The sequence below is a fragment of the Phyllopteryx taeniolatus genome, chromosome 7, assembly GCF_024500385.1.
Source record: "Phyllopteryx taeniolatus isolate TA_2022b chromosome 7, UOR_Ptae_1.2, whole genome shotgun sequence".
In the NCBI taxonomy this organism is placed as follows: Eukaryota; Metazoa; Chordata; class Actinopteri; order Syngnathiformes; family Syngnathidae; genus Phyllopteryx; species Phyllopteryx taeniolatus.
In genome coordinates, this window is record NC_084508.1 from 6115906 (window position 1) to 6142482 (window position 26577).

General features: G+C 42.2%; 1 protein-coding gene across 4 annotated transcripts; it reads left to right on the forward strand.

Moving 5' to 3' along the window:
• Window positions 1-138: 138 nt before the first annotated feature.
• LOC133481152 (single-stranded DNA-binding protein 3-like) lies at window positions 139-25686 on the forward strand. 4 transcript variants are annotated; one of them, XM_061780201.1, is made up of 18 exons: window positions 139-355; window positions 2622-2694; window positions 3438-3499; window positions 3575-3659; window positions 15380-15469; window positions 17807-17881; window positions 18104-18166; window positions 19096-19159; window positions 19774-19847; window positions 20747-20811; window positions 20889-20937; window positions 21167-21202; window positions 21278-21329; window positions 21435-21499; window positions 21867-22047; window positions 22176-22204; window positions 22300-22401; window positions 23460-25686. In XM_061780201.1, exons 1-18 carry the CDS (start codon window positions 300-302, stop codon window positions 23487-23489), a joined length of 1251 nt encoding a protein of 416 aa, XP_061636185.1. In that variant the 5' UTR covers window positions 139-299; the 3' UTR covers window positions 23490-25686. The 4 variants fall into 4 exon arrangements, with proteins under 4 accessions (XP_061636185.1, XP_061636187.1, XP_061636186.1 ...); XM_061780203.1 differs by having other exon boundaries at window positions 21969-22047; XM_061780202.1 differs by lacking the exon at window positions 17807-17881.
• The last annotated feature ends 891 nt before the right edge of the window (window positions 25687-26577 follow it).

Consider the following 26577-nt stretch of genomic DNA (forward strand, 5'->3'; position numbering starts at 1 on the left):
CACAACTGGTAGACCTTAAAAAAATATCCCACGCGTCTATTGGCTACCGACACCATCAATCAAAGCGTTGGCTCCGCCTCTTGCCCCGCCCCTCCACTTGGACCAAGCTCGGTTGAGTTATCGTGTGAGGAGGACCATTGTAGTGCGGTTGGCGTGCGAGAGGGTCGCGGCCGCGATGAACTGACAGATGAAATAGTGGCTTGAAAAAAAAAAAATATATATATATATATATATAAATAACCCCCCCCCCCCCCCAAAAAAAAAAAGCAAGAAAGCCGACTGTTCGACAACGAGAAACAATGTTCCCGAAAGGCAAAGGAACCCCGGTGCCCTCGGACGGCCAAGCACGAGAAAAGTAAGCCGAGAAACAGAGACGAATGTGGCTGTCGTGTATTTTTTTATTTTTTTCCGCCTTGCAACTTGCTTGTTGTTCGCTGGACATGCTAGCAAGAAAGAGAGAGAAGAAGAGGCGATTTCCTGCTACCGAGAAAACGAATTGAATGACCCGCCTTGTCTACTCTCGCCATTGTCTATGCGTGTCGCCGTCTTTAAAAAACAAAAACAAACAAACAAAAAAAAAACATATATTTTTTTAAACATTCCGTGTGTAAATCGCCACCCGCGAATAACGAGCAATAGTGTGACATTTTGTGTCGAATCGAGAGGTAGAAAACAAAAACACCGCCTGGCTGCACACTACACAACACACTACATTGTTTTCCCTCTTTGTAAGCAAGCCTCGCTTTTCTTTTTCTTCTTCTTTTTTGTGTGTAATCATTTGCCTTCTCGCCAAAGCTTCTTTGGAAGCTTCCTCGCACACACGCTTTGTGTATTTTCTGCACTAGATACTGTTGCGTCTTCGCTCCACACTTTGTGCCACAGCCTGCTTGCTTGGCAGCCATTGTTCACAAGGCCTGCACTAGTATGGAAACACGTTTGAGCATTTATTCGATATCCTTGATAGTGCATGTACTAGTACACGCTTTGCCCTCACTGCTAAGACAATTCAGCGCACTAGTAGAACGACTAGGGCCCGCTGGAAGAACGGTTGTCTTTCTACTAGTAACATTTTTTTCCCCACGACTAGTGACACTCTTGGCTTACTAGTACCGGTACGCAATTAAACATTACTAGTGAACTACTGTGCTAGGCCCGACTAGTAGGTATGTGTCATGCTGGTAGCCTCCTGGACCCAACTAGTAGCACCAAAGTGGTTTCCATAAAGCTGTTCAAACATTTATTTAATATACTGGATATCCAGTTTAAGGTGCACTCTGTTACAATACTACAAAAATTCAGCGCACTAGTAGAATAACCAGAGTGTTCTAGTGTAGTAGAACGACTGGGGCATTGCACTTCTAGATTAATTGTGCTTTTACTAGTAAACATTTTTTTCCACTGCTAGTGCCACTTTTGACTCACTAATACGGAATCCAACCGTACTAGTAAACTACTGTTCTGCACCAGTAATACTACTACTCGAAGGCATGTGTCACGCTAGTAGTCTCCTTATCGAGGATGGAATAAATACTCAAATGGCTTTCCACAAAGGCGGTTGAAAATTGAGTACTACTACGTTCTGTCCTCACCTCGTAAAACAATTCAGGTCACTAGTAGAACAACTTGAACAACAAGTAGGGTACACTAGCAATACGACTAGACCCAACTAATAGGCTGCATGTGTGACTAGTAGCCCCATTGATATCCAGCTTAAGGTCCACGCACTCATATGTACTACTAAGACATTTCGGCGCACTAGTAGAACAACTAGGGTGCACTAGTCGAACAAGTGCGTCGTACATTTTTTCCCATTACTAGTCACAGTTTTAGCTTAGTATTAGACAGTTAAACCTTACTGGTAGACTACTGTGCTGCACTATTAACACGACACGTCCCAGCGAGTAGGCATATGTCACGCTAGTAGCCTCCTTATCAAGGATATTGAATTAAGGCTTAAAAAGCCATTTGAGCATTTATTTGATATTCTTGATAGCCAACTTAAGGTCTATGCACTAGTACACACTTTGTACTCAATCACTAGTAAGACAATTCAGTGCACTAGTAGAATGACTGTGTCTTACTAGTAATGTTTTTTTCCGACTACTCCCTTCCAGTTTTTGCACACTAGCAGGACAAGTTTGGTATACCAGTAGGACAACAAGTTACTAGTCTGTTAAAACTGTGCCTTAGTTGCCATTGGTACACTACTAGTAAATCACAATATGTTAACGAGGTGCATTTTGTCACCAGTAGTGCTAGTAGCACGCAGGTGTCAACGAATGCACAGTTTTGCCTCACTCGTGACACGTTGCTCTCCGACTAGTATGCCAAAGTTGTCCTACTAGTGATGACAAAGACTTTACATATTACAAACTATGTCTTGCATACTAGTAAGACACGGTCGTTCTACTAGTGTGCCGAATTGCCTCACGAGTGAGGACAAAGAGCGTACTAGTACTGTACCTGGACGTTAAGCTGGATGTGAACTAAACGGCTTTCTATACTGCACCCGCAACTACCACCTCCGCTCTACCTGCTTTTCTGCATTCATTTAACAGCTTGAATTAAAAGTGTGATTTCTTTTTTGTTTGTTTGTTTGTTTGTTTTTTTTTCCCTCGCAGGTTGGCTCTTTACGTCTATGAGTATTTGCTTCATATAGGAGCACAGAAGTCTGCACAGACCTTTTTGTCAGAGGTACGTTCCGTTTGTGGATCTTCTCGCTCGTTCTCTGGCTGCGTTCGGAATCATTCACTCGTTTCCTATTTGTGTTTTTTTTTCTTCCCACAAATCTTATTGAGCCAAGGTACATCTTTTACATGAGTTTAAAAAAAATAAAAATAAAAATGGCGCAAGACCAGACAAAAATATCCCAGAGAGATAGCCCACTATCTAGTGGAAGAGCAATTCATTGTTTTGCCTGTCACTATGTGCCACAGGCATAGATAGGAGAACAAAGATACATTATTTGTATGAGGAAAAGACATAAAAGTCCTGCCCAATCAAGTGAGTTTGGACATAACTACAGCGTAGTGGATCGATGAACAAATAAATAATGATAACATTATATTGTTTTAAGCTTGTTTTATGTATTTTGACTAAATGAATACAAACAAAGCACTTTGTGATGTATAGTCATGGAAATAATGATTAGACCACCCTTGTTTCTTCAATTTCTTGTTCATTTGAATGCCTGGTACCATTAAAGGTGTATTAGCTGAAGAATACATTAAACACCAAAACAACGTGGCTGATTTCATAATACTTTGTCCTACTTGACATGCTTAAGCATAACTATATTCCCAGTGATTTTGGTTATGATCTAGAAAACCATGGAAATTGGCCAGATATCATCTCTTAAATGAAACTCTGAAACTGTATCTGCACAGTGCATCATGGGATATATTGCTTTTCCAGTAATTCCAACCTATTCTCCCTAGATACGATGGGAGAAGAACATAACGCTCGGAGAACCCCCCGGATTCCTGCATTCCTGGTGGTGGTAAGTGATGGCGATCTCGTCCGGGGCTCGTTCACGCGCCGGTGTTTGTCTCACGTCTCCACGTGTCCTCCGCAGTGTATTCTGGGACTTGTACTGCGCTGCGCCGGAGAGGAGAGAGACATGTGACCACTCCAGTGAAGCCAAAGCCTTCCACGACTATGTGCGTAGTCCCTTCAGTTATTTATTATTATTATTGTTTTTATTATATTGTCAGACCTCAAACATGTGGGACGTACGGAGGGGCGAAATTTGCTTCCCACGAGGCCGCTTTTATAAAAACAGTACACAAGGACATACATTAGAAAGTAAGACAAAAGAATCATATGGTACATTCAAAAACACTGTGTCGTCTGAAGCAGTTATAGTTGAAAGAGGAGGTCTGCAGTGTCTCTTCATCAGTGAATCCAAAATATAGGGAAGCCCTATATTTTATATAGTTTCACCCCTCCCATGCTTCAAACGTTTAACGTCATTAAAACACGCTTAAACATATTTTTCAAGAACTCCTTAGCACCTGTTCTCACCCCCAAGTTTTCAAAGTAAGAAACAAAGCATGCTTGCTTAAAGCTATTTATTCATCACACCCAGTTGATGTTTACTGTGACTGACACGTAAAACAAGAGAATTAAACATTGTATGTTGAAACACCAAAATGTTCAACCAAACCATGAAATACGCTATCTTAATGCTAACATCTTAATGCTCAACTCCATAGATGTGCTAGTGGAAATTAGCATTTATATTCCAGTCATTTTCAACCTTCAAACAACGGCGATTGTGACAGGCACAGAGCAGCAACACATACAAACAGAGTATTCGTGGAGTGATCTTTTGGGGAAAATGATTACTTTTAAATGTTATTTTTTTTAACGGGATGAGTCTGTGAAAGTTGTGGACTCCTGTTTGGATCCCCCAAGGAGTCGCTCAATGTCCAATGCTTGACGTCAGGTTGTGCGTTAGACGGCAAACGAGTTTAGACTGGATCGGCAGCTTTTTGCTGGTTGCAGTCAAAGCAGTGAACTTCATTTGACCTCAGTTGCTTCACGATGGGATCAATTAAGAGATGACTGAATTTTAAATCTTGGCATCACGACACCAAAGAAAAATGTCACAAAAAGTGAATACACAGATTAACTATGTACCTTCTGCCGTCTAGTGGGAAAGCATTTGATTGTTCTGCCTGTTTTTTTATTTTTTATTTTTTGGGCGGGGGGCTATCCTCCGTTAGTCGCCCCTAAAAATCACCTCATACCTGTTTTTGTGCTCATGCCACTTTGGCGCCATTCGGTGGCATCTTGGTACTGAAGTGAGCTGAGGAGCTTCTTTTGGAAAATAATGGTCATTTGCCGCCATCTTGTGGCATCTATAGGCAACTAGAGTACAATCATTTTTTTCAGGAGGGGGCACCAATTTTTGTGCAGATTTTCAGTGGCAGGGGTTCACGGGACTTTTTTTTTTTTTAAATCCACTTCACAAATCTACCATGCCCCAACAGCAAAAATGTTCGATTCTCACATTTTCATGAGTTCCCCCCCCCCCCAACAAGTAGGGATGAAAGAGGGTCTAGCTCAGCTTGTTTTTGAAATTCAGCTTGTAACGACTAATAGATAGCGGTGTTGCATCGCAATTTAGATCAGCACAGCTTTCGAGTTGAAGAGCTCGGCTTGACACGTCAATTATGAGGGACGGAAACGCCAATATTTTGCAAGTTGGACAAGTCGGGGTACTTCACGTTTGATTTTTGGTCAGAAACCATATGTTTGGTGAAACCAACCGATGGTCTGCTGCTGATAGGTAGAACAAACTTTTTTTTTTTTTTTTTTTTTTTTTCTGGTGAAAGAGTGAGTCTACTAAAGTCTTCTACTCATTCAACCCATGCTTTGTCACAGAACAGAATATTCTGTGTTTCTTGAAAGTTAAAATGCTCTCAAACAGTTAATTTGTAAGACGGAATGTATTTTCTTTGACCATTTGTACCTCAAAGCTTTTTCGGTTATCTTGCCTCTATCAGTGACGCATCCAACGGAGGCACTTATTCGGTTTCTGGGAAGCCATGCTGATGTCAGCGTGTCCCGAGTCAGACCTGTCGGGGCAGGTTGAAGCCTATTAACCTGCAATAGCATAATCTCGGTTGATTGGCGGCGGCGAGAGGAGAAGTGCACGGCCAAGTGAGTGACACTTTCGTGATTGCGTTATGTGCATCCTGTTGATTATTATGCTGCGTTTTGTACGATTTTATGCGCCGTGGTCCATATCTGTTCCATGAGCGTCAATTAGAATACTTGAATGTTTCGCGGCGTCAGCAGAAAATGACGACCGCTCGCCAGCGCTCGGAAGGGGGGGGGGGGGGGGGGGGGAGAGAGGGGGGTTGACTCGTCAGACAGGAAGGGGTTAGTTAAAATGGCGATGTGGGTTCGTCTCTTGGCAGATAGTTGTCATGGTAACAACGGGCCTTCTGGTCTCACTGGTGACCTAGGAGCTAGGAGAGCGTCTACAGAGGCGCGCTGCCCTTTAAATAATGACGTGCCTTGTTATTGCGAGGCGAGCTTTTTCGCTTGGGACGGTCAATTGTTCCGCATTATTCAGTCATTCTTCTGCAGATTTGTGCCCTTTGGTTTTATAATCTGTTATTGCTCTAGGTCTTAAAATTCACACACTAGAACACATTGTTCAGTGCTCCAATTTACGTGTTTTCTGACTTGACTGGTGATGAGTTGATTTTTAAATGTTTTTTTTTTTTTGTCTCTATCTCTCTGTGTTACAAGGCAATAATAATAATAATAAATAAAGGGATATATATATATATATTTATCCGATGAAGGGGAGAAATAATCGACAGGTTAATCTATTATTATAATACGCATTAGTAGCATCCCTAATCACATCTACTCACTTACGGGGGTTAAGTTGGTCAAGTCCTCAAAAAGCAAATCATGAAAGCAAGAAGCACTGAGTAATTTCCCCAATGAATGATTCATTTCAATAATTGGGATCCAGGCTTTGAACACTCCTTTAAATCAGACGTGCTTGGTTGCAAAAGAAACAAGACCCATTTTGAAAATCCACAAATTCGTCCGACACATTGGCAGTCGGAAAGGTAGAAAATGCACTTGCAACTTTTTCGGTTATGTGATACCGCAATTGCAGTTAAAGATAAGCCAACGAGTGCAGCGCTGGTCAGATAATGACACTTTCCATCAGCTGTTAGAGAATTCTGGTATCTTTGGGGGAATAAGGTAAGTATGTAACATATGTATGTGGGTGGTTGGAGACTTTCTGTGTGTTTGATGATTTCCCCTTCCCCGACATCTTGCGGTTGCCCTTCACTCTGATGTTGTGTGTTTGTGGGGGGTGGGGGGGTCAGGCTAGCATGTGTGTGCGTGTGGACAGTACTAGTGCTCGGAGTGTGGCCATTGTCTAGGTGTGGGGGAGGTGTGTTTGTGCGCGTCACTCCGTTGGCCGCCAGCGCTCGTAAAGCCCTGGTGTATCCGCGCTGCCGATGCTGTATGCTCCCCGAGGGGCCCCGTCGTCATGGCACCGGCGGCTGATTGATGGCTGTCACGGGAGGCGAGGGCCAGTTTGGTGAAAGAAAAGGGGAGTGGCACTGTGGCATATGCCCAGTATCCATCAGGAGGAGGCGGGGGAGGGGTTTGGGCTGGCCCGAAGCGGCCAGTCGGGATCCAGAGTGGCTTTTACGATGCTTGAGGAATGGTTAAACATTTACAAGCTAAACACAAGGCCATGTTTCTTTGCACTGTTGATTCTAATGGAAGAAGAGGGACTGTTGAGATCTGGATTGGTCCGGAGGCTGCAATTCGGTGGTCTCGCTTAACATTTCTTATTCTTCTCGTTTATCCTTTCAGATAGACAGTGTTCGGAATCAGTCCCGATCCACTATATAGTGACCAAAAAGTGAGTTTGCCATTTTGTAATGATGTTCAGATTTGTAGTGAGTACAGTGAACTCACCGATATTTACGGGCGATAGGGATAGCGTAAATCATTGGGTAATTTAATCATCGCAGCCCTAGCGTCAATCAAATAACCGGAATACTTCAATTACAAAAAAAACGGTTAAAGCAAAATCTCAGCCTCGAAGCTTCGCGTGGATAATTTTTCCACACGGGCTAATGTTACGCGTGTTACTGTGCAGTCACGCGTAGCACTCCATGTAGAAATAAGATGGGGCGATGGCGGTGAGCCAGGAGGAAAAAGTCTGTGAAAGACAGATAATGTCTTTAGTTTTGGATCATTTCACACTCAAAAAGAAGATAAAGGGGAGTGTGTCTACTGCAAAGCAGAACTAACACATCACATCAGCACGTCTGTTTGACACAAGCTATCGATGTTACCTACTTTAAAATAACCTACCGTCACTAGTTAGAATGTATTGTAATGACCCGCAAGCATAGACGCAGCCACTGGTGCACTTTCAATTGTGTTCTTCAACAAACAATACGAAAACAAAGGCGCAATAAGCACATTCACACACAAGCTGTCGATGGCCGCGACTCACGCCGAGTCACTCATCACGCAGACTGGCTAACAGTTTAGCCAATTAACAACCAGCACACACTACGCTCTCGTTCATTGACGCCCACGTCACTCACCAGGCCAGGCCACGCCTTTTAAAGACATGCACATTCAAAGTCACAGATACTACAGTAGAAATTGAGGATGGCGACCCCAAGTGGACAAAAATAATACTTGCACATTATTGTTTCATATTGCAAAATGTATTTTTATCCAATTAATCAATGGGATAGTCAGTAGAATTAATGGCCTATAGATGCCACACGATGGCCGCAAAGCACTATTTTTACATTAGACATAGCTTTGGCCTAAGCAATAAAACATTGAATAGGCGAGTTTCTCAGAGAATAACACAGGTTACCCTCCAATGTAAGGAAACAAATTTGTACACTTTACACCGATTTTATCAGGCTGGTCGGTATCGGCCGATATTTATAATTTTATGCTGATCGGCTTTAATGTCATAATTCGCCGATCCGATCAATGACATCATTGATCGGCTCCGCAAAAGACATTAACTCCGTGTCGCCGTGTGCACAGTATATTTGAATCCAAAAGCTAGTTTATTTTTAGCCTTGTCGCGTGTCTTTTGACGTAGTACTGTAAATATCTGACGGCCAATGAATTTATTAAAAAAACTAATAATTAAAATAAAAAGAGAAAGTCGGCGGTGTGGGAGAGACACCACGTCTGAGACAGACAACACGTGATGCCCGGATCAGACTCCAAGACAAATTTGCTCTTTCACGATTGCACTGTCAGACGACTGCAATAAAATCTTGTATTCCGATACCACCGCATCCTGTTTTTTACGATCATTGGGGTTTATCTTGTCAGCTCAAATACGACTGGATAGACTCGTTACCGTGGCGACGACAACAAGAGTGGATCGCGTCGACTGTATTATAAGGACAAAATGGCGAAAGACGTGCGTTGGTGGTCACCGGTGGTCAGGACAGGTGAGGACGTTCGTTTAAGGCTTGCTTGAGGTATGGTCGCGTACTTTTAATACGATACGGCTCGCAAGCAGGCGATTAAATGTTATCTAGCCTAGCAAGCTAGCGGTAGCAGGGACAGTTGGACGTAAACATGCCGCCGTTCTGTCGAATCATGCTCTAAAGTTTCGGTGTGGGTCAAGTCATTTCATTACAAATAAAGTAATTGAATTACAGTAAGTTAGCACGCAATATTTCTGTCCTGTAATGTTGGTTTGACCAAACTGATTAGAATACACAATCTGACTAGAGCAGTGATTTCCAACCTTTATAGAGCCAATGAACATATTTTACAATTGAAAAATCTCACGGAAACACCAACAAGCAAAAATGTCACAAAAAGTGGATACATTAATTCCTGTATGGACTTCCTGTCGTCTAATAGAAGACCATTTATCATTTGTTCTGTCTGTCACTATGCCTCACTGACATAAATAGAGGAACAGAGATGCATTATTTATTGTAAATATAATTTTGGGAGAAATTAAGTACACAACTATATACAGGAAATGAACAGGTCATTTAAATAGACACATTCCTCCATCTTGTGATCGGAGCGGTGATTGGTTATCGTTTTTTTTTCAACTCGGTCATCGGCCCCAAAAATCTTGATCGTGTAAAGCCTACACATTTGCGAACGCTGAACCGCAAATGTGCTGGGTTTACTCCTTCGGTAATCCCCTATGTAGTGTAGTGTAAGGTACCCACAACGCATCTTCAAAAGTAGTGAACAATGAAATGAACCGTCGACGGTCAGTCGAAAAGCAGTATCTCCTACGAGGCGTCGCGCCAATACAGAAAAATGATTTTCCGTTAGATTTTTTGCACGAGACAAATTAGCTAGAGTTGTAGCATGAAAAGATTTTTTAAGTAGAGCAATACAGCACAACATGGATAAACAAAGTGCTTTCTTTGGGTTCATTTTGTAAAACAGACTCTGTTTAAAACATAATGTTATTAAAATGTATTATTTACTTTTCAATATTTATAAAGATGCTCCGCTAGCTGACATTGATCCCATCTGTTGTAATTATGCATCAGCGGTGACTTGATTAACCGTGTGCCTGTGTCGTGTTAAAAACCAATTTTGTTAATTGACTGATGAGTGAACTGTATAGTCCACTATAGAAACTCCTGTTGTGGTTTGTCTTTGTTTTTGAATGTTGAACTTTTCTATCAAGCGTTCTGAGACAATTTTGCTTGTGTGCTTAATAAGTGCACATATGTACAGCCTAAATCACGCTTACTGGGGAGGGGGGCAGTCTGTGTTAAAGAGGTCCCCTAGGAAGCTGTCAGGAAGGCTAAGGACGAGAGCTCGTAGCCTGAGGCAGGGCTGAGCCTGAGACATCTGCCCCCTTTCCTCTTCCACAGTGTCGAGGTTCGTTTCGGCGCGGAGCTCCATTGGGCTCTTTCTATCAGCCCTCCAAACACAGCTGTCAACTTGAGTGGGACAAATTGAATCGAGCGAGAGGCAGGCTTTGTTTGGTTTGGGACTCAATTCTATTGTTGGTATTTTTATTATTATTATTTTATTTTTTATTTGTTTTTAACCAAATGGCGAGTGAGGCATAGTGACAGACAGAACAAATGATAAATGGTCTTCTATTAGACGGCAGGAAGTCCATACAGGAATTAATGTATCCACTTTTTGTGACATTTTAGCTTGTTGGTGTTTCCGTGAGATTTTTCAATTGTAAAATATGTTCCTTGGCTCCATAAAGGTTGGAAATCACTGCTCTCGTCAGATCGTGTGTTCTAATCAGTCAGGTCAAACCAACATTACATGACAGAAATAATGGGTGCTAACTTACTGTAATTCAATTACTTTATTTTTAATTAAATGACTTTGCCCACACCGAAACTTTAGACCCTGATTCGACAGAACGGCGACATGTTTACGTCCAACCGTTCGTGCTACCGCTACCTTGCTAGGCTACATAACGTTTTTGTTGCCTGCTTGCGAGCCGTATCGTATTAAAAGTACGCGAACATACCTCAAGCGAGCCTTAAACGAACTTTCCTCTCCTGTCCTCACCACCGGTGACCACCAACACACGTTTTTCCCCATTTCGTCCTCAAAATATAGTCGGCGCGCTCCACTCTTGCTGTCGTCGCCACGGTAACGAGTGTATCCGGTCACACTTGAGTTGAGAGGATAAAGCCCAATGATCGTAAAAAAACAGGATGCGGTGGTATCGGAATACAAGATTTTATTGCAGTAGTCTGACATAGTGCAATCGGGAAAGAGCAAATTTGTCTTGTAGTCTGATCCGGGCATTGCGTGTTGTCTGTCTCAGACGTGTTGTCCGTTTCACATCGCCAACATGTTTTTTCTTTTCAATAACTTCATTGGCCGTCAGATATTTACAGGACTACGCCAAAAGACACATGACAAGGCTAAAAATAAACTAGCTTTTGGATTCAAATATACTGTGCACGATGGCGACGCGGAGTAAATGTGTTTTGCAGAGCCGATCAGGGAAGTCATTGATCGGCGAATTATGACATTAAAGCCGATCAGCATAAAATGCTAATTATCGACCGATACCGATAAGTCCGATAAAATCGGTGTAAAGTCTTGTAATAATTGCTTTCCAAGACAAATGTGCAGTTAGCCGAAAAGCTCCTATTTGTATGTTTCTCTCAGCTTGAAAAGCTCTGTTTAAAAAAAAAAAAATAAATAAATAAATAAAAATCCAATTATTCACGTTATTTGCTTAATCCTTGCAGGGCAAGAGTCTTCGCTTGTCCTCAAAAGAAAATGAATGGGCCGGTGTGTGATCTGAAATGGAAGTACAATTTGTGGTTTGAAGTACAGTGGAGAGGCTTGTTAAAAACATGTTTTCATTGTTCATGCGGGAAAAGACAAATGTCAAACTGCATAAGTTCACCTCTCTATTGAGTCATTCTATATGTAACTCACGTGTCTACAAAGATGTTTACTTCCTGGAACTAGGAACTCTATTGGACACTGCTAGTAACACCAATAAGGAAAAGTCAAATATGAACCTAATGTCCCAGGGACGGACGGGAATTACATGGAACACAAAAAGGCGCAGTGACCATTCCATGTTAACTAGCGTTGACTGTCTGTTGTCGTACTAGAGCGGCTCCAACTACCGGAGACAAATTCCTTGTGTGTGTTTTTTGGACATACTTGGCAAAATAAAGATGATTCTGATTCTGATCAGTTGAAAATCCAGCATCTCTAATTGTTATGGTTGTTTGACTGCCAGTGCCATCATGCGTAGCATCTGTCAAGGTCGAGACACAACCTGGTTGTGTTGCGTAAGAGTAGTCAAGTGTACAGTCAACCTAAAAAAAAAAAGAAGTATTGCCTACAAAAGTGATTTTCTCGACCTTAAGAATCTCTTTCAGGTTGTTGAGTCTTAAGTGTTGCACAAGTGCTTGCTTCTGTTAAATGTAAAAGCAGTATTCAAGGCTTATGATGCCACTCTAATCAGCTTCTTCTCTTCTGGGAAGACTTTCTGCAAGATGTTGGCATGTTTTGTCAGAATTTGTCTTGCCCGTTCATCCAGAAGGAGCAGTTTGTTAGGACTGGAAAGAGGCCTCACACTCTCACTTGTAGTTCAGACCAACTGTTTGTTCTTGGGTTCTTACACACGAAACTCAATCAAGCATGTCTTTATGGATTTTCCAGAAGAAGTAGGGCGATTACAAAGGTTCCCACAAAGCTGAAGGTGTCAGTGGGCCAAAACGGTAAGATGAAGTATTAAAAATTCTGTGAAAACGAAGCGATTTAGCACAGTTCCTAATTGAGTCATCCAAATATTAAATGGAATTACCGTAATTTCTCATGTATAATGCGCACCCCCAAAGTTGACCTCAAAATTATGGAAAACCCTTCTATGTATAATGCATTTTTACAATGCATGATTTTGCTTCTACCCATATGATCAAAACACTAAGTATTATCTGTATTTTGTTAGTTTTTTACAAATAATTATTCTAAAGTGAATCAGTTAATAAGGTGTTGGAACACACAATACTTTCTTTTTATTTTCTTGCTCTTATATTGAAATTCACAGCCCGACTTTTATTTAGTCAATGAGAAAACACACAGTTGTGCTCATATGTTTGATTACCCAGGCAGGATTTGTAAGATGTCTCCAATTCTTTGAAGAAAACATAAAGGACCACGCGAAACACATTTCATTTTATTTTAATGGGATTCAAGTTAAACTGTCAAGCATTTCAGAAAAGCATTATCATTAAACCAAACATAACCATAAAGAAATTAATGATGGTTGTTGTTCAGTCAACAGTCGTATTAGAAATATATATTTCAAAAATTCTGCCAGGGTAAACGTATAAGCACAATTGTACATTTTATGCAGTCATATGTACCCCTGTCATATTGGAATGAAAGTGTAGTCTACCCCTTTTTCATAACCTCTAGGTGGCATACTAGAATGAAAGTGTACAACTTTTTCATAACCTCGAGGCGGCGGTGGCATAGTGGAATGAAAGTGTACAGCTTTTTCATAAGAAGCACTAACCTACATTCACAACCCTAAATTGTAATATTTGGTCCATGAGATTTTCTTCATCCATTTCAAACTTTCTATGCATTCTCTTCATCTCATCGTGTGTCTTTTTGCTGCACTTCTTCCAGTACATGTACTGTTGGAGTATTTTGTTTATTTATAAATGTTTTCATCCAATCAGATCTCAGCCTCTATGTTCTGCCATATCAGTCTAATCTGCCCAGTGTCTTCGGAATCATTAGTGCTGTCTGATATCGCTTGCACTGCTGGCAATGGGACCGTTTCTGTAGCCAGTCAAATTTCAAATTTGTCCTCACAGAGCCAGCACACTGGCCCTCGATGACTTGAACATTTTTCTAGCCACTGGTTGGTCAGAGCAAAGCCTGTCCCAGAAACTTTCATATATTTAATGTCCGTTACTTACAATTTTGATTGCTTTTGTCAAGTTAAGATATTGAACCTCAACTGTTTTAGATGTTGTACGTAATCTGCAGTAGTTGCGTGCTGTTATATTGTGTTTTCGTATCGTATTGATAGTTTCTATAATTGAGATGTGATAGTGGTGCTATTAAAAGGTGGATCAAGTCGGGTAAGTCCTCACTGAAAGCCCAGGCACCAAATGTATTGCCAGCTGTGGAAAAAGTTTCGAAAAAGCCGCCTTGGGTAACCACGTAAAGGCAAGCTTCTCTCTTCAAATCAATTTCTTCTTCTTTCTTCATTTTTGTCCAACACCAACTTGTAAAGACTTAGAAAATGCACGTCTGTGTGTACGTCATTGTGGTGTTGTGGCCTCGAGTTCTCTTTCTGGCCTCACTTCTCTCCCGGCTGAGGTATTTCACAGCGGCCCTGCAGTGGCAGCCTGCTTCGATAGAATTAGGGGGAGGTGCAGTCGATACAGGGAGTGTGTTGGCTATTGACCAGTAATGTCTTTAGTGCCGGAGGGCTCCAGACAGTGTTTGCATGTTTGAGTGGGGCTGCTCGTACTTCTATCCTTCCAGCGCAGTCGTAATCGCTCCTTGTTTGCGTCCGATCTACACGACCAAAATGGAGTCGAAAGGGGCTTCTCCTCTTCGGAAGCCAAACGACACCGCCGCTTAGAAGACATTAGCACATCTCATGTTGCCTTCGCAACAAGGAACAAAAACCCAGGCAATTAGGAGTGTGTGTGACCAAAGCAAATGGCACATTAGTGAGTTAGGCCTGTGGTTTATGCAGGAAATCGGTCCGGTATGCCTCTGCTGTGAAGCAGCACTTTGGAGCCACTGACTCACTCACTGAGTCCCTCCTGATTGATGCTTATCTCATTCACTACATCATGGGTCAGCAGGGCTTGAGCTGTGCCTCAAGGAACACATCAATGTTTTGAACCGTTCGCACCGCCGCCAAGTACAGTGAATCCCCATTTGTCGTGGGGGAAGACCCACCCACAATAGGTAAAAATCCACAATGCAGAGGGACCATATCATTTATATATATAAAAAAAAAAAAAAAAGCTTTAAACAAATTGAAATGTATTAACACTCCTTAACGGATCAAAAAAATCACAAGGATAAAATCAATTGAAAATAATGTACATATTGTAGTTTCTGTGTATGGGCCCGGTGGGGTGCCATGTGACAACATCGTGCGAGCGTCTGGGCAAGAGCTGTGGCCGACAGCGTTTAAAAAAAAAAATCGCCTTAGGTGCATATGGGGAACACTGTACAAAAGGACAAGGTTCAGTTTGGATCGCCAGTAGTTTGTAGGTTCGTAGCAAAACGATGAAATCAATTGCCACGAAACTTTGTTGTAGTAGTACTGTGAGTGATAATGACTTGTCTTTTTTTGGTCTTCTCTATTACTCAGAGTGCAGCAGCAGCCCCCAGCCCTGTAATGGGAGGGATGGCCCCTGGTGACGGCATGCCGGGAGGACCCATGCCACCCGGATTTTTCCAGGTCAGTCAAACACCCTCCACACTGAAGCCCAGAACACCGCTCTTTTCTTTACCGCTTACTGATTACTCCATTTTCTTAGAAGAAATTTGTCACAAAGAGTTTTCGTTTTCTCGTAGCGGCTCCCGTCGTTCAAAATGCTGACGCGCGCAGCTTCCACTAACTACATGGCTAAGAACAGAGAAATAACTTTGTCCAATTAGCTAATGCGGATGATCTCAAAGAGAACGAGGGGATCCAATTTTGTGACTCTCCCATTGGCTTCCGGCTGATGTGTGGTCACATCGGTGTCAAAATGTTTTTTTCGCAGAATTAACATGAACACATAATGAGTCACCTTAAGTGTGGCCTCTTTTTCATTAAGTTAACAGCCTGGTTGGTAGAGTAATTTAACCCCTCGTATATCCTAGGGACATTTTGTGCCATTCAGCTTTTTTGAAATTCTTTTTTTATTTTAAGCCTTTTGGACTGGTATCCTGCTGTTGCCATTCATACAGGGGAAATAATAGCGAAGTGTTCAACCAAAGAGGCCCACATGTCACACTTAGTAAGCACATGTACATACTGTAAGTAGATGAGATTCAATTCAATCTTTTTTTTTGTTTTTTGTTTTTTTCAGTACACTGTACACCTTTTTGTAATATTTTTCTTTGGTTGCGTGCCTTGAGATTTTTCTCAGGTAAAATCTGTGGCTCGACTCAATAAAGGTCGGGAAACACTGATCTAATTTGATCCGATGCAAGTTGTAATACTTCATCATACTGAGGTGTGGTTGCCAGTATTTAACTAAATGAAAACCTAATTTGTGTCTGAGCAGAATCGTTGATGCGGCTCTTACGTCGAATCTCATCAAAGTGTACAGTGACGAGGAAGTGTTTTGTACTTGCCTCTGTCCTTCACTCTGCTGAGTGAAATTGTAGTAAACGTTTGGTATACGTTTAGTATGCACGGGGGCCGTCCAGTACTGTAAACAGGCAGGCGTGGCAGAGCCATTTTCCCTGATGGAGAAATGGACGCGTGCTGCGCCTACTGTTAATCAACAGCTCATGAAGCTCGACTGTGTGAAACGAAGCGGTGACATTAACTCTTAAGAGATCCTTTAAATATATTCCCTCATTTGTCCTTACAAAATAGTCCTCTTTCCAAAAACTGTAAAAAGTATATATTTTTTTCCATCTTTTAAAGCTACTTAAGCCTGAAATATACATACAGTATCAAATATTCATTATATTTTGCAGATTTGAACCCTTTACTGAAACACTTGTTTCAAAGATGCGCACACACACACGCAAGCGTGCATGTCCATTTAGCTTAATACTAACAAACAATGCATAACACCATAGACAGGCTAACAAATAGCATCGGTGTCGCGGTGTTGTAATCCTCTAAGCAGCAGACATTTGTACACAAACGGTGCTGCAGCATATGTAGACAGATAATATAGCAATACTCGCAGGCGTGTGTTGTGCGTCCTCTGCAAAGAGTGACATACTACTACAGTTTACTGAGAAGCTGTGACAGTCTCAATACATATCCGGATGTCTGTATTATACTGCCTCCAGGTGGCCAATGCGGGCACACCAGAAGGAGCTACACAATTTCCATTGAATTGCAGCAAAAAAGTGACAAAAACGGACATTCTGCACATTGTATTGAATTATGTCAGTACTGTATGTTTTTATAAAGTACAGTATTAAAAAAAGACTTAGGGGTTAGATAACTGTAGAAAGCGGGCTGTCAACTTAATGAACAAGAGGCCGCACTTCGGATGAATCAGTATGTGTTCATGTTCGATTCCGCGAACAAACATTTTGACACTGACGTGAGCACGCGGACGCGTGTACGCACGCCAGAATCCAATGGTAGAATCTCCAAATTCTCCCTCAGATCATTAACATCAGCTCCATACATAGTGTATGCGCGCTTGTTAAGTGTTGCTGTACGGCTAATTGGCCGGGGCTTAATTGATGCTGTTATTTCGGGGGGGGGGAAATTAGCGTTGACAACACGCTGCATGCAGCAAGGCTTCTCCGTGCCTGGATTGACAGGCGAGAGAGCCCACTTCCTCTTCTCTCATTCAAGTCTCACATGCTTGCGCCTCTCTGCTTAGCTTCCCGTTCCCGTGCTGTGTTCGGAACATGATAGCGAGCTCATTCTGTTGTTGCAATTTTTATTTTTTATTTTTTTGATTGATTGATTGATTGTTTTATTTATATATTTTTTTGCATCTCTCACTCTCCGACTGTCCTCTGCCCTGCAGTAACCCCGCTTCTCTCTTTCTGTCTCTTCACCCCCCGCCCCCCGTCCTCTATTTTGCCATCATTTTGTGCAATGCCGCAGGGTCCTCCCGGTCCCCAGGGCTCTCCTCACCCTCAGCCTCCTCCCCCTAGCAATATGATGGGACCCCACAGTCAGGTAACGCTCCCTTTCCCTCTTTGGCCTCCCAACCCCCTGTTCTCTGTTTGGCTGTCTGCAGTCACTTTAGGGCACCGGCTCTCAGTGCTCGGTGCTTCACGCTTTGCTCTTTTGTCTCAGCCTGATGCTTTACCCCGCCTCAGTTTTCCACACAGTGGAAAAGAAGGAAATGCGACGGAGTTTTAATCGAAAGCTCACGCCGATGTCTTATTTGTGTCGTAGTCCTTCATGTCGCCTCGCTTCGCCGGAGGGCCGAGAGGTCCCCCCATCAGGATGACAAACCAGGTAGAAGTCAAACACTCGCAGAAGCAGAATTAACAAAGCATTCAGTTAAGCCCAATCTCACCCAGGACAAATTTGGCAAATGTAGCGGAACCTAGACCTACTGTATGTGTTTCTCAATTTACGTTTTTCTTGTTTTTTTTTTTTGTGTAATGAGCCATCGCTTGGTTGAGTTATTTATTTATTATTATTATGATTATTTTGTAAATGATTTCTTTCTTATAACAACTTCCGCAAGGACTCCAATTGACTCCAGCTCCTGACATCACCGGCTTAGCCACGCCTCATAAAGGCACACATCTGACACACAATACTACAGTATGTACAGTAATTACTCCTAATAAACCCCGTTTTAAAATTCTCTTTATTCATGTTTTTATACTATACAGTACTATTTTTCTTAGCAAAAAAAAATAAAAAAAAATGGTGGTGGCTTTGGGGCGCTGGAACAGGCATTTCAATTCATTTCAATGGGAAAAGGTATTGGATGCACGAGTACTTAAGTTCCAAACTTGCTCTCGGAATTAATAAACTTGTAAGTCAAGGCACCACTGTGCAATATTCAATTAGTTGTTAATGTTTTTTTTTTTTTTTAACCAATTACACTTTTTTACGCCCTTGTCAAAAGCATCCTGGGAACTTCTAACATAATATAAAGCATTCTGATCAGTTATGCTAGCTACCGAAATGTATATGCCCACATTGCAAAAGTGTATGACTCAATTTGGACATGGGCAAAAAAGAATTGAATTCATAGATGGTAAAAAAATTTTCAAATCAGTATTTTGACTCCTTTTCATTTCCAGCTAAAGGATACCATTCCACAAATGACAATTCAACTTTAACTCAGAATTTGACTTGGGTGTGAATAATTTGGGGCTTAACTGTACATTGGAAATGACAAATTCGCATGACATATTTGTCCCTCACAGCCACCAGGGGGAGGACCCGGCCCACATCCCATGTTGCCTAATATGGACCCCACGCGACCACAAGGTAAGCATCCTTCCCATTTCCTCTAGAAATATGTGTTACCGTATTTCCTCATGTATGGTAGTGGCAAGGACGATTTGTGTACACACCTGCAGAGAGGATCAGGATTTTATCAGAGGGGGAGACAATATTTTTTTCTTTTTTAATAGTACATATTTTCTTTCATTTTTGCACCTGATACTTAAAATATGTGTACTGTAATGTGAAGTGGGCAGAAATCTATGTATGTGCAAAGATTCAAATTGAAAAAGGAGCAATGCTGAAACCGACCTACTGTAGTGTGAAATAATTTTGAACTGTGCAGGGAAGTCGTTTACAGCAGTCAGTTGGCAGCCGCGACGACGCCACACAGAGATTATAATCTCACAGACGTGCCTCTGTGGGTACTGCTGTTTTGGTTAGCAACAGAGATCAAATGGACACAGTAGCAAACTCTTGAATGTCCATGAGCAATGTCTATGAACTGATTCTAATAATCAAAGGAAAAGAACAGGTGGGAGGTGTAATTACTTTTTACTCGGCGAGGTAAGGAGGCGTGTGTTGTCGAGTGGAGGTTTGAGCAAATGCAGTGCGTCTAGAGGCTTCCCTCGTCACGTGATCTGTCTCCATCCCGCCAGGTCATCCTAACCTGGGGCCCATGCAGAGAATGAGCGGCCCGCGGGGCATGGGGCCGATGGTGCCCGGCCCGCAGGTAGGCTCCCCTCACGCTTAACACATTCACTGCCATTGACGACTTTAGAAGTCAAATGTCAAATGTTAACTGGGAAGGCTGGCAGTGAATGAGTTAACAAAACTGCAGTAGTGTTTTATTTTGCTAGCAGCAAAACTGCCACAAGCGATCACATGGGCTTTCCTCTTTTTTTGTTTACCACATTACAATAATAATAGTACAGCGAACCCTCGTTTATATCGGGGGATATGTTCCAGAGCCACTGTGATAAGTGAAAGTCTGCTATATAGCAAGACCATATGGGGTCGGGGGGGGGGAACAGATGCAGTGATACTTCAATTTACAAATGACCCGACAAGTTTTCCAAGATACGGGGAGCTCAGATGATTATTTTTGTCTTGAGCTGTGCGCAAAAATTCCAGTTGCAAGTGCTAAATGATGGCAGCGAAGTATTTCTTAGAGCCTGTTCTCACTCTCTCGCCGTCGAGAAATGGGAGACTTAATCGAATTACATCTCTTCGAGGAAACTAAAAGAAGACTCCCTCGCTCACACCGTTTTCCGAATGAGAGGCAACGCTGCTTTCTTCAGGCTGTTTGTCACTCACTGTTGACGTTTACTGTCAAACTGACTCATAAAACAAACAAATTAAACAGTGGATATTCAAATACCAAAATGTTTAACCAAAACATAATTTCCAAATGAACAATTAAATCTAAGGAAAACCCACTAGCTTCATGCTAACATAAAATGGGAAACACCATAGACAGGCTAATGGAAATTAGCATAGATGCTACGGTAATTATTAACCGTCCAACAGCTGCTGCAGCAACACACATAAACAGAGCAGCCCACAACAATATTCACAGGCATATATTCGCTCTGCTCTATTGTAATAATAGTAATGATAATGTCTTTTCAGAACTTCGGTGGCGGGATGAGGCCCCCACACAACGCCATGGGTCCCGGCATGCCGGCAGTCAACATGTGAGCCTTCACTCTGGCCGCAAGTCGCTTCAATTCGGACCACCGAAGTCAGGTTTAACGCTGCTTTTGCCTTCCAGGGGCCCAGGGACCGGTCGGCCGTGGCCCAATCCTAACAATGCGAATTCTGTAAGTACACACACAGAGAAGTGCCGGTTGAAATTGCTCCAGAAGTCTTAATGCGCTCCGAGGCTCCCGTCTGGGATGCGATTGCGTCACGGTTTCCACGGACATGGGAACAGACGGCCGTAACGCGATTAGGATGATGCGATGATGAATGATGACACTTTGGAGTTACACAGCGTGTGGTCGCTCTTCCCCATCTTTGGTCAGTAATGGCCGCTGTTCTTGGTTACAGATGCCTTACTCGTCACCGTCTCCCGGCGCGTACGGGGTAAGTGGACATCTTCGCTCTTGTAGCTTCACATTTTCGAAACAAAAACAAAATGATTTGCCGTGTTCTCTGAAGGGCGCATCCGGGGGAGGACCACCAGGGACTCCCATCATGCCCAGCCCTGCAGGTGACGACTTCCCTCCTCATTTACTCCAGTGCTGCGCACTATTTGTATTTATTATTATTATTATTATTATTATTATTTATTTATTTTTTTAAATTTTTTTTACAGACTCCAACAACTCTGGAGACAATTTGTACACCATGATTAACACTGGACCCGGCAATCGAAATAATGTAAGTTTCTTCTTGATCGGGGTTCTCTGTTTTATGCAGTGAAATTGAAATGGCGGCGCAGCGGTCATCACGATTGACCTCACAGTCGAGAGGTCGCCGGTTCGAACTCTCGACTCAGGCCATCCTGAGGGGCGTTGGGTTCATTGAGGCTTCTAAAATTGTCCAAGGGTGTGAATGTTTGGTTGTCTCCATGGCAACCAGTCTAGGGTGTCCCCTGCCTCTTGCTTCAAGTCAGCTGTGATGGGCTCCAGCTCACCTGTAGTTCTAATGAGGAAAGGTGTTAGAGAAAATGGATGATAAATGAAATAGAAATCACCATAAAACCTAATAAAAAAAAAAAATAAATAAAAAAAAACATCAACTTCAGGGACTGCGACTTTCGAGGTTCCACTGTCGCTGCTTGAAGTTGGAGCTTGTTTGCCGGCCTTTCAACGGAGACGTAATCCCGCGCGTTGTGTTTCCGCTTCAGTTCCCAATGGGCCCCGGCTCTGACGGACCCCTGGGGGCCATGGCCGGGATGGAACCACACCACATGAACGGCTCACTAGGTAACACACGCACTATTAACGCAACCCTTCAGATATTGCCGGAGATGGCAGAAGTGCGGATCCGACTTCCCACCGCTGAATATTTCTTCACGTTTCTCCAATATAACATTTTGCTTTTTGTTTTTTAGGCTCAGGTGATCTGGACGGAATGAACAAGGTAACTTTTTCAACCGGCCGTGCGACCAAGCGGTCGGTCCCTCACAAACACAATTTCATACTGTTTCTTTTTATCGTTGTTGTTGTTGTTCCCAGAATTCTCCAAACAATTTAAGTGGCATTAGCAATCCTCCCGGGACCCCAAGGGATGACGGAGAGCTGAGTGGGAACTTCCTCCACTCCTTTCAGAGCGAGAACGTAGGTCACACCCTCCTCGCTGTCGCCTCATAAACGGCATCCGTCGTTTACGTTTTTTGCAAAAATCCTTCGCCGCCGCTAGATGGCTTGTTTAAATGATGTTTAAGGCCCGAGTTCCACTGTGCGGTTCGAGTAACACAATTCGGAATTTTTGTTCTCAAGAAACAACCGTATGAAATCGGATATCTTCCGATCAGAGAACAGGCCTCTTCCAAAACAGCTCAAAGTTGCCATCAGCGCTATCAGCTGTTGTTGTTGTTGTTGTTGGTGGTGCAGACAAAGTGACACCACCGCTCCCGATGTTGCTGCCTGGCGACTTTTCCTTTGTGAAAAAGGTCAGCCCTTAGGGATTTTGTTTGCATACTTGGGTCCTCGGATATATTTGATTTGATTTATTTTTTTTTACATTTTGGTAAAGGGAGCATATGCAAAACTTGCTTATGAAGAGTGGCTGCTCAAGGAGGTAATACTCTGATTACAAAGGTTACATTTTTTCAACAGATTCACGGTAATGTTAAGATTTTAATATAACTTTTGCAACAACCTACGAGCGTTATCATGTCTACATTTGAAAGAAAGACGATAGACTCGCTAACCAGGCCGATAACTAGCTAATTAGCATGGCTGACATCAGTTCGTTTCCATGGTGACGTTTACTTGCTGACGACTCGTTTCCTGAGAAGTACTTCTACCGTTGTACTACATTTTTGATTTTGTTTAGAAACATTCTATTGTTTTTCCCTTTCTAGTCTCTAATGCACGAAATATTCTATACGTAGTTTGAAAACAGAATAGATCGTGTGAAATGGAAGCTATTTACCCGAACATTTGAAAATAATACCTTTGAGGACTGCAATTGCAATAGCGTGAAATTGCGATATTTGTGTTCAAGTTTATCAATCATACAGTCAGAATCTGTTGCGACACTGAAGCTCCACATTCTGTCCTGGAACTCTAAATTGGGACTTGCCTGTACGCTGGAAAACTCTGTGATGAAATTCGACTGTGTGATATCCTAACTCTGGTCCTCTTCTTCTTCTTCTCCTCTTCGTCCGCAGTACTCTCCAACCATGACGATGAGTGTGTGACCCGCCCCCGCCCCCGCCCCCGCCCCCGCCCCCGCCCCCGCTCCCGCTCCCATCCTCCTCTCTCCCTGCCAGCCTTACCCTTCGTAATTTGCCATCATTCCAAGGATTCGAACCCCCGCACGGCCAAACGCATCAGCAAAGCATCAGGGATCCGCACTTGACGCCAGACATGCTGGAAGACGGGGAAACAAAACGGCCCTCGCGCGACGAAACCAGCTAGTGAAACGACCGATCGACAATGGCGACACGCCCCCCGACACGCAGGACCCCCGCCCTAGAGCCGTGGTTTACCTCTTTTCTGAATGAATTTGTGCAGGAAGCGTCTCCCTTCTCGGGCTCGGGTCCACTTCAAACACTGGAGAGTGTACATACATGTACATGTGCATCGTGAGCTTTTCTCAGTCCGTTTTTTTTTTGTGTGCCTGTGTCGCCACTTGCTCAGCCACCGTGCAGATGGACATTTTCACGTGCAGTGTTCCCCCACATATTTGGGATTCGCTACTTGCAAATTTGGAGTTTTTTTGTTTTTGTTTTATCCTCTCTGGTTTGCGGACTAGCTCGTATTTGCCATGTTTGTGCTCAGGCCAAAAGCCCTGTCTAGTATAAAAGTAGTGTTTTGGCGGCATCTTGATGCCAAGGAACTATGTTGGAGTAAAGGGGAGGCGCTTTCACTCGTGAGACAAAACCCCCGTTGACTATAAAAGTAGTTCCTTGGCGCCATCTTTTATTAGATTGGCCAAATAGAAAAAATATTGCTTTGCTGCCATCTTGTGGCATTTATAGGCAATTATATACCTGAAGTGGGGGGCGTCAATTACTTCCAGATTTTGGGTATTCGTTATGTATAGTGGGGGAACACTGTTGTTTGGACTCGTGTGTCCCAAGGATTTTTGTCTTCAAGTTAGTCAGAATTTATAATGAAAGCTGATGCGCCCTAAAAACTGCCGAATATTGATGTGTTTTAGCCTTTTTTAAAATTTTTAGTTTTTTTTTTTTATTTTTTTTTTTTTTTAACTGCTTTTAAGCTTTCCCATTAGGTCCGTCCGGAGAACAGACGTGGGCCCAATAAACGAATGCGGACACTTATGCAAAGCAGTTTGAGCATTTATTCCATCTCCAGTACGCACGTTGCCCTCACTAGTAAGACGATTCGGTGCACTAGTGGAACAACTGTCCTACAAGTAGCACGTTTTTTCCACTACGTTGTGACATTTCTGCACACTCTTGGATAATTATGGCATACTCATAGAACGACTACATACAAAGCTGTGCACTAATTGACATTTGTGCAGTATTAGTGCTACTAGTGAAGTGCTAGATCAGGAGTCAAGTCACAAACCTTTTGGAAAACGAAAGCTACTTCTTTGGTACTGATTAATGCAAAGGGGCTACCAGTTTCATACGCACTTCTGAAATGTAATAAAAATAAAAAGCTCAAATCACCTTTAGCTATGTTATTAATATTCATCAATGTGAAGACCGATCATGTTAATGATGTGATGTAAAAAGTGGAACTAGTAGTGGAAAAACATTACGCGTAAGAATTGTCTTACTCGTGAGGTCTAGGAGCGTACTAGTACATGGATTTGAACTATATGCTCAAATGGCTTTCCATATACATTGTAGTAGTGCACAACGTACTACCTAGTGCTGCCCCCAAGTGGACTCCTGCTTTTAAAGATTTGTTTTTATTTTATTTGTAATTATTATTATTATTTTACTGTGGTCATGGCGTCACTTGTTTTTCCCCACCCGCACTTTTTTTTTTTTTTTTTTTATATTTTGATCCCATCTTGGAGTCCGTATCTTGGCCAAGTCATCCCGAGTTCGTCGACGCTTTCCGAGCGGATTCTCGTGGCCGCCGTTCTAAACTCGTGTCGTCGTTGTGATGATGATTATTTTTATTACCTTTTCCCTTTCCTGTGAACATTTAGGACGTCTGTCCTGTTGTCTTTTATTTGCTTATATTTTTTTATTTCAAAATTGAGGAAAGATTGCTTGTTAATATAATTTTACAATAACTTAACATCTAGTGTCTGTTTTTTTTTTTTTTTTTTTTTTTTTTAATTATATTTGAAAAAAATATTCCACTCACTGGGAACGTATGGATGCTGCGGACACTATTGCTATTTATTAGACAGTTAACAGACATTATCATTCAACTGAGGCATGGAATAAAATGTGGCTTTAATACGAAGGTTTAGGTTGATCTGTCTCCAATTTTCATGAACGTGCAATGTTTTGATGAACATTTGAACATCCTCAACTGGCATATTGTACACATTTCCAGAAAATGTAACTACTGTACAATGGCAATTTTCACACCATGAAACTTTCCAGGAACAGCCACCTCTGCCTTTCTGTGATTCCTCTTGTCGCAATCCGCTGATGACACGTTATCATCTTGCAAACAGCGATAGCAAGAGACTGGAAGACTCACAGAAAGGCAATACGAGGCATTTTTGTAACTAGATTGATTCATCCTGCAATTTCACTCCAAACCATACTATGCTGAACGTTTTGTGACTAACGTACGTACTGTGTGTGATGAATTGCACTGCTTCTATTTCACCGAGGACCCTCGATGTCACAGTAAGCTGCATTTCCGCTTCGATGGTATAGTTGCATCCAATCCAAAAAAAAACATAATAATAATACACTTTTACACATTGTTGCATACAGTACAAATGGAAGGATTGTAACTTTTTTTTTTTTTTTTTTTTTTTTTTAGAATGTGAAATTTTTTGTACATGTTTTCGCATAGTGTGATATCTTGTATTTTCAAATCACACAAAAAAATACATATATATATATATTTTTAAGTCGAAATATTTGGGCTAGTTTAAAAATAATTTGCTATCTGTTAAAAAAAATAGCACTCTTTTAAAAGGCAAAACCTTTTTCCAATACTGCAGTGCACTGATTCTCAATTGGTGGCTTGGCAGCAAAATGTGGGTCGCATACAGCTGGTTCGAATTGACATCTATACCTATTCCGATTTTACTTCTGTACAGAACAGCATAATACATTCCCACAAAATGGGTAGGGTTTCAAATTTGGGTTTAAACAGAATTTTAGGGTTTCAAAA